Here is a 13,293-nt window from a genome sequence, read left to right on the forward strand (position 1 = left end):
AGCCACACCTCCTTGGACTCCTTGTGGTGTCTAGTTTTAAAACATGTCTGGGTTGGGTTTGTTTCCCTAGATGAAGGCCGCACCCGGGACCAAGAACATAATTCACCCCCCCTCCAAACACAGGTAGTTTTGCAGTAGATCATTTTGATGTGTCCACGTACTTCTGTGATATTCCAAACACTAAAATTTTGAAAAGAAACACACTTAGGTTATGTTAAAAAGACCCCTCACCCACCAACCAAGTTGGTGGCATGCTTCATCATCAGGGTCCCAACCGAGACACCTAGCGTGTCACGGGAGTGCTGCGACGCCTAATTACAGCAGAGCAGGTTTTGTCATTTTGTCCACACGTTTGTTACATGGGGAGGTAGAGCAGTGTGGATTGCATGAGTGATTCTTGCAATCTTGAAATCAGTTCTAGCCAATGAGGGATTGTTAAGATGGGAAAAGATGTGGTCAGATTTCTTTGCTCCTGCGGCTAGCTGAGCTGCTGTATTCAGTAAGAAGTGTAGTGGAAGGTCAGATAAAATGGCATCTCCACTATCTAAATGTTGAGTACTAGGGTCTTTACTGCAGAAGTGAAACAATCTCAGTGATATGAATCTTAAAGGCTTCAAACCTCAACTTTCACCCAATGCAAAGTCACCTGGATTCACCATACACACCAATCTGACATACAGGAAACCCTTGTCAAAAAATGATCTGGTACCAGTTCTCTTTCCTAAAAGTGAAACAATTTCTTCCAGAAAGTCACTTGTGAACTGCTGATTAAGCCTCAAATGCTTGCATCCAAATGGTGGTAGCATCTTGATCCTTGGCCTATCAGGTTGCACATTAGCACCCATTAATGGCATCCTACATGCCACAGCACATTTCATCCTGGGCCTGAAGAACTAAGATCGCATGATCCCGCATCCTAATGATACTCCATTGGCTTCCCTTGCTGGACTCTATCATCTTCAAAACCAACTGCATAATTTAGAAAGATATCACGAGCAGCACACCCGATTATCTTGCAGAGAAGGTCACTATCTCTGATGGTTCTCACCAACCAACAGCAGCACCACCAGACTGAAGGCTGAGAATTATAAAAGAAAAAAGGAAAAAGGCACCAGGCATTGTTCATCTATGCAAAATCTCTGTATCCATCTGTACTGACCCCTACGCTGCTCCAATTTAGGAAAATGTTAAAGCGGCACCTTGTTAAAGAACACTGCATCACCAAAGTGAGTATTTAGTACTAAGTCTCTTGCTATTCTCAGACACCTCAATTCATGATGTTTCTTACATTAGACCCACATGCTACAAGACCGTCAAGGTCTAGATGACAACAAGCAAATGTACCAGGTTATTAGACAACCACTTGATTTGTTATCTGTGTTAATTCCCTAACTGTTCATGGGGCTTGTGGGCAGAGCAGAATATAGACATGACATAGGAACAGTGCATTGGTGCAGTAGTGGACAGGCCTCTGTTGATCTTGGAGATACAGTCACCACATCTACAACCCATTCAAGCTTACTGTCTAATTTCCCATCCAGGGATACTGTGGAGAGGCCTTTAGGATTTTACTTAACTATATAAGTAATAATAATAATAATTGAGACTTGACTTGCCCATGACCACAATTGTTACTGTCTCACAGCAAGATGACCTGTATGGTGAGATTTAATGTTGCACATTTTGATTTTATTTCTTCACATTGAAAATCCTTTCCAAATCAAATAACTTTTCACACACCTTTTAAAGTAGAGTGGGCTTTATGACCTTTCTCACATTTATCACTATTTAGACCTGATTTGATGAGGCTTAAGTGTAGAAGTGCTTTGAAGTGTGGAGAAAGGATTGCAAAGATAGGTGATTGTTCACACAAATGTAAGTAACTGTAAATTTTCATTGACTACTTCATGGAGCAACCCTATCTTCCTCCTCTTTGACATGACTGCTTACATTTTTGGAAGCATGACAGAGCTTCCAAAGCAAAAACGGACATCACACCATTGAGCCATGTGCAAATCCTGACTTTGTGATCCAGTATTTTACAACCTTTAATGCAGTAGTAAAACATGTCCATGAAATGTATTAAGAATGGGATCCTTGATAGCCAGGGTTGTTTTGACAGACCAGAGCCATTGTATGTAAAACTGTTTAGCTTGGAAAAATGTTCTAAAAGAAGAAATGGGAAATGCAAGGGCTTAGGTTTAGAGTGGCATAAAAGATGGGGTTAAAGATAGAGCTAGGTGAGGGAAAGTCCTTAATTATTAAGGTAACGGTTCTTAGGGTAGAGCAAGGGCTTGTGTTCGGGTTGAGCATAGAGTGTATGAAGTGCACGGGTGGGTACAATTTACTGTTTCAGGTTGGGCTATGTACATGAAAGGATAAGGGCAGAATACAGCATGAAAAAATATGCACAGAACAACTTTTAAGTAAGGAGGAGTAACATTAGGAATATGGGAGAAGGTATGGGTGAGAGAGAGGGTTACCATTAGTGTTCAGGGTAAAGGCTGGGCCAGGTAATTTCATTTAAGTGCTAGATGTATAGCTTGAGGAAAGGTACGTATTTGCCATTTGGATTAGAGGACAGAAATGGTTCTACATTTCAGAGTGAAATAAAAAGTACAAGATTGTTCAAATAGGAACAAAAATTCTCCTCAAATATTTTTTTAATCTAGTTGGAGCATGTAAATATTTTAGGTTTCTAAAGTAAACATTTCTCACTATGTTTTCCCACTTTTTATGAACTTATGGTCTAGATTCCTGAGAAAACCTGATACCAATGGAACCTAAACATAGTGTTCTAGGTCACCTATTTTTTAACATGCCTGGTAGCTGCTCAGTGTTTGTCGAAGGGATATGCCAGGGGTTTGGTCAGATTTTCAAAGGAAATCTAGTTTGTTGCTTCTGAATGTGCAACATACTTTCACAGTCAAGACCAGAATGCTTATAAGGGACCAACAAGTAATTGTTCTCTGTAATAAACTTGGTGCAGCTTCCATGAATCAAACTCAATAGGTGAACCGCAACAGGGCTTGGGGGAGTGATGCCGATTAATAGATCTGATGGAGCTCTGCGATGCTATTATAGCAATTCATTGATTGTTTCGGTGAAATTGTTTTGTGGCACAGCACTATTCCTACCAGTTGTTGACTTGCATGCGTCTCTAACGCTGAGATGGAGCCACTTATTTGCATGTCACTTGGGGTAATCTAGTTGAATGACACAAAAAAAGAACAATATCACTAGGGTGCAGTCACCGTCAAATCACAAAATCTTTGCTCTTTGTACATAATAGCAAGCCAGATACTATTGCTCTAGGATCCTGTTTGGCTAGTAACAGCAGTTACATATGATTCCCTTTTATGAGAGAACCATCCATACAGGCTACCAAATTTCTAGATTACTTGTGAGATCCAAGATTGCTGCTGTTCTGGTGAGATCACACTTTTGTAGCAGGGCTAGCAAAAGTGAAGACTGTTGGGAAGATAGAGTACACTCACAGGGTGTGATTTCAAGTAGGTGGACTAGACAAGCCCCCCCGAAGCTTGTGACCCATGTGGGTAAGACCACAATTTGACCTTCTGCACTACAGTGGGACTAGAAGGGATAACCCTTAACCTGCTGAAAAAGCACAGGATAGAAATGGACATATAGAAAAAAGGGGATTAAGCTCGTGGTGAGATCAGTCCTGATCCGTACCCTGTTTAATGGCTCCACATGTGCTCACAGAAATATTACATTACCCCCACTCCAGTCACTGTCTTCCATATCAATATTATGTAGGGTGGAGGAAGTGGAAAATTACAATTGATAATAAATGTCTCAGTCCTTAAAATTTAGAGTCTGAGCTTATAGCCTTTTATCTTTAGGTGAAACTTTAGCTGAAAGAAACAGTTTAAAATATTTTACTTCCCTGAGGTTATTCTAATTTGTGTAACTTAATTTCTTTAGTTGTATAATATGTATAGGTTATAAAAAAAAAACATTGTGTTCATATTTATTTTAGTCTAAAAATGTTCCTAAAATGACAGGCTTGTGTGAGGAAATGCTCCTTTTTGCATGGTCTCCCCACTGTCCAATGCCCAGTGTATGTGCTCTGACCCCTAAAACAGTTCCAAGCTGGCGTACTCCTAATTGGCATATTTACCTTTACTATAACACCATTGTATATTGTGTTTAAAGTACACTCAGGACATGGAAAGTTAAATGTTATCTATGGACTGCAACAGTCCTGTGCCATCTTGCCATCTCCTAGTGTGAAAAGAGAAGCCTGATTCCATGCCTACTTCTGTAGCCCTGCTGCTGCAGTTTTAAAACTGCACACTGACCTGTTAAAAAAAATAAACCCTTTGACATGAGAAAGCCTCCCTTTTAAATATTAATGTCACCTCAGTGTAGGCCTTGCAGCACTCAAGGCAAGGTGCATGGCACTTAAGAGTAGAACATGTAGACATTTACAGTTAACAAGGTTACTCTTACAGTGACTGGACCCAAAAGCTATTTTCACTTTAGGAAGGCTGGCTGACCCATAAAGAAGCACTGGGAAGGAATATTAAATAATAATTCCTTTGCTGGAGTGTTTCTTGACCCGACTCCCCAGCACCCACCCCCCACAAGCGATATTCAAGAAAGCCTGAGACCATTGGCTGTGTCTTAATGGACATCTACTAATATCTCTAGAAGCCTGGGACTTACAACATTTTGGGAATTTAGAACCTCTTGGAGGACCGGGATAAATCTGCCAAGTTGATCCACCCATGCTGTTTTGCCACTGAAACCGCTTCCCCCTTTTGGAGCATCTCCCAGAAGTGAATCCGTTTCAGTTTGACTTTTTCAAGCAGTTATCTGGGTTCTTGGAGCACTTGTCAAACACAAATTACAGCCCTGCCCTACTGAAGGATTTTTAACTCTGGGGAAAAAAAAGGCTAAGGGCTTGCTTACAATTTTGGCGGATGGATTACTCTGTCACCAACGTGACGGATATTCTGTCCATCGTAACAAAATCTTCATAGGATATATTGGGATTGTAATACGGTGGATATATCTGTCATATTTGTGACTGAGTAACCCCATCGGCCAAGATCATAATCAGGCCCTAAGTCTGAAAGTAGCAATCTTGACTGGGCGAAGGTGCCAAAAGTTTTCAGCCTGTGGGATTTTCCTTGGCAAGAAATCTGAATGTCTTCCACTCTTAGGTTTTCCTGCTAAAACCAGTGGGACTTTGTTGAATACTTACCCAAATGCATGGAGGCCACCTCTGATTCAAACTGCTGCCTCTTTGAAAGTTTTATGACTTCAGAAAAAGACAAAGCCCTGAGGGAAAACCTCCTGACCTAGTTGAACCTGGTTGGTGTATTTGACTCGTCCTCCTTTGCAGTCGGCCTGAGAACGTGCCTAGGTCCCAGTCTACTGTGACATTGACCTGTGTTGTTTTGCACTTTTTGACACTATTTTCTTAAATCTTTTGAAAATCTTTTGAAAATCATATCTCTTGTTCTGCATAATAAATACATATTTGTCATTTTATTTTAATTTTGCTAATTACATTATCTATTCTAATAAACACGATTGGGATTTTTATAGTATTGTGTTTTTTACTTTTTAACTGGTTTGGCACATCTAAATGCTTTACACATTTTCTTAGGTTAAGCCAGTCTGTGCCATAGGATTGAGGGATTGAGGGATTGAGCTATGGTTTCAATTTCTAAAAGCTATCCACCTCAATAATTGGCTTTCTCACACGTAAACGTGCTCTCAGGGGGGGTTTGCTTTTATTCTGAACAATGGTGGCCGAAATATGCTCCTTACTAATATTATAGGCTAAGTTTGTAACCTGTCCCTTTTGTTTGGTGTATTCCATACTTGCTTCCTCGGTAGAACAGCTAATCTAATTACATTATCTCAACCATGATGTGGTAAAACCTTTGACTGGTGGTTTTACATTGAACAGTTTCTGCCATTTCCAACTGGCCTCCTTTTTAAACCAATCTGTGTTTAACATGTAGATGGTAAATATTGCACGTGCTGTTAATGCATAAATGATTTATATGTGTTCACGAAGTGATGTATTTTAAAAAGGGCTATGTAATGTTGACTTAGCTTCGTGGAAATGCTTTGTGGTATTAATTGTACAATTCAAATCGTGTACTTGGCATTGCAGACTACAACATAGTCAGCACTCTCCTTTGTCTTCTTAGCGCTCTAAGCATTCAAGCCACTGAACCTGGAACCTGCCACGTTTCCGTCTCCGTCTTCAGCATGTTCTCCAGCAGCCCCGAGGTCCACTATGCGCCACATCCGGTTACAGTGCGGGCCCCTCTCGCGGAAGTGAAAGTCAGCCTCCCCTTTGGGATTGATTATGCCCCGCTTCTCTGCCAGGCTGATGGCACTTGGGCCACGCAAACCTTGGCCTTCAGCGCGCAAGCTACGGATGAAGCCGATTTCTCTTTTGATTTTGGGGATGGCTCCCCTTTGGTTAATGTCAGTGGCGAAGTGACGCTAAAGGGGTTTGGAGCCTCCGCCTATCACCCGTACAGACAAGGTACAGTGTTGTTCTTCTGTGATTACATCGATCTTCTGATGAATGTTTTTAATATGTTTAAAAAGAAGAAGACTGTTTATCGGGACACACATACAGTGTCACCCATGTTTACTGTAAAAAGGTCATTTATTAGGACAGGATTTAAATACAAACATCAATAACTTCAAACTGTATCCCATCATTTTTTTAACAAACCCCAACTCTTAACAGTTCGCTTGATCCTCCTTCTTTCTTCCAAAACCTCTCTTCGAGTCTCCTCCCCTAGACACACCCCTCTTCCTCTGATGCCCTCCTTACTTGTAGCATACCCCCCTTTCTCTGATCCTTCCTCTCCTTGTTTTTCCCCTTGGAAGGGTGGACAAGCCAGCATCTGGCTCTCCACCCTACCCCATCTTCTGCCACCCAGCAAAACCCGCTCGGCGTTTTGCTGCCCCACCCAGAAACCAGCATTCTCGCCTTTTATTTATTATTATTTTTTTTTTTTAAATCCCCGAACCATAGCTTCTCGCCCCATAACTCCTCTCAAAGCAACCTTAGTTCAGCCAAATAATACACATTACCTAGCTGTGACAAATGAACCCCATCTGACCTGAACAATGTCTCGTCCTGTTCTTTTAAGTCCTCATGCCTCAGGACCTTAATCCCTTGAGTCCAGCAGAATACCCCCATGGCCCTATTCCGTTTTCTACGAGCCCACTCAATGGCTCCGTGATTCATTGCCCCTCTCCACACCCTTCTGGGCACAAATTCAGTCCACACCAGGCATGTCCCGCATAACTTCTGCTTTAACAGTTCCAGATCTCTCTGCATATGTTGTATCAAAGTAAGCCCGACAGCTTCACCAAGTCATTCTCCCTAAGATATATCAGCAATAAGTCTGGGCATCCCCACTGTGGCAAATTAGTAGTGCTAAATGGAAGCACACTTCCCCACCTCATGCCGCTCTTCCCCCACCAACAAACTTCATTGTGTCTGCTAGGCAGTCCCATTGCCCTGCCGTAAATTTGCTTCTCTGCGAATTTCGCTGCCCAGTGAACGAAGGAATGACCGACCAGCCATGTCACCATCTTGGCCTTCTGTGGCCTGGCCACACATCCTGCAAAGAGAAAACGCTGTAAAGACTGTCATAAACTATACACCCCTACCCCCCAAACCAGCATGGTTCCACCTTTCTCATCCTTTTCCCTGCCCCCATTCGGCCTCACGTAACGTTCACAGCATCTTGATTTCCATCTGCCTATGGCCTTAATTTTCGCCCAGTCCCAACCCAAATGAGCTGCCGCTGTAGCTGCGCCTATCCTAAAAGAATGTGTGCCAAAATCTAAAGCACACCGTCCCGTATGCCCCAGCGCCTTCCTCAAAACCTGCAACAGCTGATAGCTAGTGAGCTTCCCCCCGGTCTTATGTATGAACACCCCGTTTCCTCCCGTCATTCGTAACTTGTGCCTGAAGGACATCCACTCCCTCACTGGGCACGCTAATTCTCCCCCCCCCCTTGTCCATCCATACCCATTTTCCCCTATCCTAACTGATCAGTCTTTGAGCGCCTGAGCCAAATGCCCAACCTATCCCTATACATGCAAACCTCTTTGACCTTCAAACCAACTTCTTTCCCTACCCCCAACAATTCTGATACCCTAAACGTGACAAAAAACATCCAAACCATACACAAACGGAATAACGCCACTTCATGCTCATCCTCACAACATACCGGCAAAACATGCAATAACTCCAACAATATCTCAAAAGTAATGGGTTCTCTGGCTGGTTTAACCACGCTAGCCCTGACCCTGCCCCAACCTTTCAGCATCATTCCCAACAAGTCGTTACGCGCTGGGTCCGAACCAAAATATAGTTTCCTGTAAAAAGAAACCCCGGCTAATTTCCCCCCGATTGTAGCTGGGGATAAACCCTCTTCAATCAAAAACAACACAAAACGTAATGCCCGTGCCTCGAGAGCCTGTGAACCTTGTGCCCAAAAACTTCTCAAAAGATTGAAACTCCAACCATGCGAGCCTGTATCTCCGCCGTGTGGATACCGCTAAAGACATCTCCACCAGCCCCATGATCATCGCGCCCCCCACTCCCAAATTTCTGCCGGGACCGCAGTCTTGTTCCAATCGGCTCCAGTCGCCAACTCGCGGAAACGTCGCCACTGTGAACGAGACAGGGAATACGCAATCTCATTGTGAACCCTGGGTATGTGTGCAGCTCTAAATATAACATTTAAAGATAAACATTTAAACATAAGCTGTCGCAATAAGCGCAACACTCTGAGATCCTTGGCCTTCTGCCTGTTGACTAAATCTACCACTGTCATGTTGTCCACCTGAAAGACCACTGTCCTGTTGGCCAACTCGTGACCCCAGACTGCCAGTGCCACTAATAGTGGAAAAAACTTGAGGAAAGCAATAATCCTCCCTTGCCGCAGCCATTGCAGTGGCCATGCCTCAGCGCACCACCTCCCATCCCAATAAATACCAAAGCCCGAGGCTCCCGCTGGATCAGAAAAAATCTGAACCTGCCACACTGTATCGATGGTACCAAAAGACATGGGTACCCCATTAAAGTCCCTAAGAAATGTTTCCCATACCCTAATGTCCTCCCTCAAAGCCACTGACACCCGTATCCTATGGTGCGGTAGCACTGTGCCTGACATGGATAGTCCAAGATGCCTGCAAAAAGTCCTTCCTCCCCTCACTACCCTGCATGCAAAATTGAGGTAACCCAACAATTTGTGGGCCATACGTAAATCCATCTTGTGTAAATCCCTCACCTTTGCCAGGCATTCAAGTATTTCTGTCACTTTTGATGCTGGTAATCTGGCCGCTAGTGCGTTAGCGTCTAATTCTATGCCCATGTAGGTCAAAACTGTTAACGGCCCCTCTGTCTTTTCAGGAGCTAATGGCACTCCTGCCTGTAGCGCAAATCTTTGAAAACCTGCCAATGCTCGCCCACATTCCCCAGATTTGTCCTTTCCCACAAATAAGAAATCATCCAAGTAGTGGGTCACCGACCGGTGCCCCTCATTTTGACAAATACCCACTGCAAGAAAGTGCTGAAAGTCTCAAACAAAGCACGTGATATTGCGCAACCCATGGGTAACACCCTGTCTATGTATATTGCCCTGTCAAGCTGCAACCCCAGCAAGTCAATGTCTGCTGGATGAATAGGTAACAACCTAAAAGCAGATTGTATGTCACATTTTGCCATTTCCGCCTTCTTTCCGCTCCTCAAAACTAACCTTATGGCATCATCCACTGAGGCGTAGACAACTTTGGTGTCTTCTTGTGCTATGAAATCATTGACCGATGCCCCCTCCGGCCAAGACAAATGATGAATCAAACGAAACTCAGCAGGCGCTTTTTTGGGGACGACTCCCAAAGGGGATATCATCAATTGATCGCTCGGCCAGTCATTGAAAGGCCCCGCTATACGTCCTAGTGCCACCTCCTTTGCAAGTTTGTCACGCACTATCTGAGGGTGCTCCTTAGCGGACTGCAAATTGTCTGCCCATCTCCTTACATATAGCCCACCCGGAAACCTTCACGAAAACCCCACTCCAGCTGGCTGGCCTTAGTCGCATCTGGGTAGATGCTCAGCCAAAGTAGCATACTCTCTAGTCTAACTGGCGTAGGACCCCTTTGGTGCAGCAGCGCCTTGCGTGCCCCTTCCTCTGGCTGCCCTCCAATGCTCCGCTGGGCTTGTGAGGGAAAAACATTGTGTGACTGGATGACAACCCCGCACTTGGAGCAGTCATGTTTAAACCTACACTGTTGTCGTGAGCAGAAACCCTTGTTGAAATTCCAACCAGCCCCTGTGTTCGGCACTGGGGTTTTGTGAATCGTACCCGCTCCTCCGTGAGCGGGTCGGGACTGAAAAGGCTTATACACTACCGGCAGCTCACTCGCCGTGTGCGTGGATGTCGAGGATTGCGCCGATGCCATCCATTGCATCCATAATTCCGTGTCCACATCACCCCAAGGCTTATCAGGATTTACACTCACCCGTGCCCTAAACTCCTCATCATAACTCAGCCAAGCGAAACCCCCGAAATGTATCTGTGCCTTCCGTATGATATCCATGTACTTAAACAGCGCTATCGCCCTGTCTGGATACTTTTCGCAATATATGCTAGCGAATCTAAGGAAGGCGGACGTCCAGTTGTCCATTGTAATTGGCACCCTGGGCCTGCGTGCTAATTCCCATTCCTCCTCTTTGGACCCTTCATTGGCCTGTATGTCCCTGTGCAGCAGCATAAAAACGTCTACATACTAGTGTTTCCATATCCTTGCTTTTGTCTTATCAGCCACATGCGACCCCAGGGGCATTGCCAGCCCCATGTATGGGAGCTGTTTCCTAAGACTTCCCCCTTCCTTTTCCCCGTGCCCTCATACTCACCAGATTTTTGACTACCTGCTGGCGTAACTGTTGTTGAAGAAGCGTCCTTATCCTTGCTGCCGTCACCCTTATGTCCCGAGCCTGCCCCTGTTGATTAAAAAACTGACCCGTCCCCCACACCAATGGATTTGCTTGTGCTCGGAGCCCTATCATTTCCCCCCCGTGCCCCATACTGTCCACCATCTCCCTTATCTCCATTCACTTCCCCCAAGTTACATGGCGTTCTCCTCATTGTTCTACCTCGTGGCGTCGTTTGTCGCAAGCCTGATGTTCCTTCCGCCACGCCGGTGTCCTGTAAAACAAAAGCAGAGGAAGAGGTTGCGCCGCACTTGCGCCCTCGCCCCCCCCTTCTTGACACCGCTCACCTCTTCCCGAATCTCACCATCTTCCCACTCATCCCCGTCTTCATCATAATCCAATTCCAACTCCTCTTGCCCCCCCCCCCCATCACACCTGTTGTCAACATGCCCCCGTATCTTCATTGGCATAGCCGCTGTTGCTCCTTGCCCCAACTGGCGCAAGCCATCCTTGTGATACCTATGCTCCTGTGGTGCAGAGAAGGCCGCCGCAGACCCCTCTAGTGCTTTGGACCAACGCGCCTGGGCGTGTTCCCCCCCATTCGGTGTCGCCCTTCTTCTGCCAACCTCAGCAATTTATTTATGCGCCACGGGGCCCGCACTGGCCTCGCCCCCAATTAGGCACCGGCTGCAAAAAAACGCGCGCTTCCCTCTATCAAGCCCCTAAAAAAAAAAAAAAAAAAACCTCACTAATCTAGCGCGTCCCACAAAAAACCCAGCTATCTATCAGGAAAAACGGCCCCCACTCGCCTCAAGCTAAAATGGTCGGCCTCTCCCTCGGTCAGCGTGGAAAGAGGCCGACCAACCTCCCGCCCCTCTTATAAACCCCCTCCCCAAGCCCACCCCCTCTTACCTACCTCCAATCAGGCGCCCATGCGCCACTTCCTGTCCTCCCGAAAGAGCCCGCGGAGAGACTAGAACGAGTCTCTCTCTCCGCGGGCCTCTCCAACACGTTAGCATAATTTATTCATCTACAAAATGGTAACCTTGTTTCTGCCTATAGGAGATGCACAATGTTTAACCTGCTATTAGAGGGGGTCGCTACTGTAGCACGTTGTGTAAGAATGAACAATGGTTTGCTGGCAAATCTGCCAACCGCTTCCATCTATAGGCTGCTTTGTTTTTGAGTGTTTTTTCTTTTTAATACAGGATAATACATTTTGGCAGAGCCATTAGTTCTGGTTTTAATCTGCTAATGTGCTCTTATAGCATTTTCATGTTTCTTTGTTTTCCATGCGTAGTACATTAATGCCAGAAGTATATGCGTTATTGCCACCAATATACTTGGATGCAGTGGTATCTCTGGCACCTGTGGCCACGTTTCCACGCGGCATGGAAGGTTAAAGGGGTGGAGGTCACTGTGGGGCCGTGGATGTCTGTGTTAGGTGGAGGGGGTGTAATTTGTTAAGATTCATGGGGTGGCGGGTCATAGTGTTGCCAAGCTTCGCAGATGGAGCACTGTGTCCCTCTGCTTCCTCCTTCTGTGACTTACATCGGTAGTGCCAGCATCTGTTGGGTGGAGATGGGGTCATGTCATGCCAGGGGTCTTTAAGCAGTGTTTTCCAGGAAACCAACCACCTCTTCTCTCATGCTGGTGAAAGGCTACCACTCACTGCACACCCTGGTTCTGGAATTTTTCTACATGTATATGATTCCATCGTGCCCATCTTATAATGGGGTTATCGCTGCATTAATTTCATGCACCGACTCTCAAATAAAATCCATTTATACCTTAAAACTATACGAAGCTGTGGCTGCAAGGGTATGTGGAGGTACGGTGCCTGCAGTGCTTAATTTATAAAATAATGAGTGCTGGTGCCCGAAGCTTTGCTCAGAAGCCCGCGGCCGGTGCAATGGAATGTGGGTGCACTGAATACCAAGGCTGGTAGTCTTAAAACCACCTCATGCCTCTTTAATCTACTACGAGACACTCCCTGCCTCTTTAGCTCACTCTTGTAGGTTCCTCCTTTCCTCCTTTGTCATGTTTTTTCCGTCTTTCTCTTCCTCCATCTTTCTACTTTGCATTATTTGCCCCACTGTTGCTCAATGTCTGATTCGTCCCAAAATATGAGTGCTGGTAGCCCCAACACCTTAAATAAGCACTGAGTGCCTGTCTCTGCAATTTGATTTTTCTGAACATTAAAGTGCACTGCTGTGGAGGAGCACACATGGCAGGTAGAGTACAGTCAACACTGCCTGCCCTGTGCCCTGTACAGGGGCCTTGGAAGAGGCTAGTGGTAATGCTGGAAATAGTCATTGTATCGGTCAACTCCTCAA

The 13,293-nt window shown here is 45.3% G+C and overlaps 1 protein-coding gene across 1 annotated transcript in view; it reads left to right on the forward strand.

The window, feature by feature from the left end:
- PKD1L1 (polycystin 1 like 1, transient receptor potential channel interacting) overlaps positions 1-13,293 on the forward strand; it is a 1,079,023-nt gene that overhangs the window by 275,355 nt on the left and 790,375 nt on the right. The window contains exon 14 of the mRNA XM_069216140.1: positions 6,195-6,538. Within this exon, the coding sequence (XP_069072241.1) occupies positions 6,195-6,538 (344 nt within the window). The remainder of the gene's footprint in view (positions 1-6,194; positions 6,539-13,293) is intronic.

The sequence above is a fragment of the Pleurodeles waltl genome, chromosome 2_1, assembly GCF_031143425.1.
Source record: "Pleurodeles waltl isolate 20211129_DDA chromosome 2_1, aPleWal1.hap1.20221129, whole genome shotgun sequence".
NCBI lineage: Eukaryota > Metazoa > Chordata > Amphibia > Caudata > Salamandridae > Pleurodeles > Pleurodeles waltl.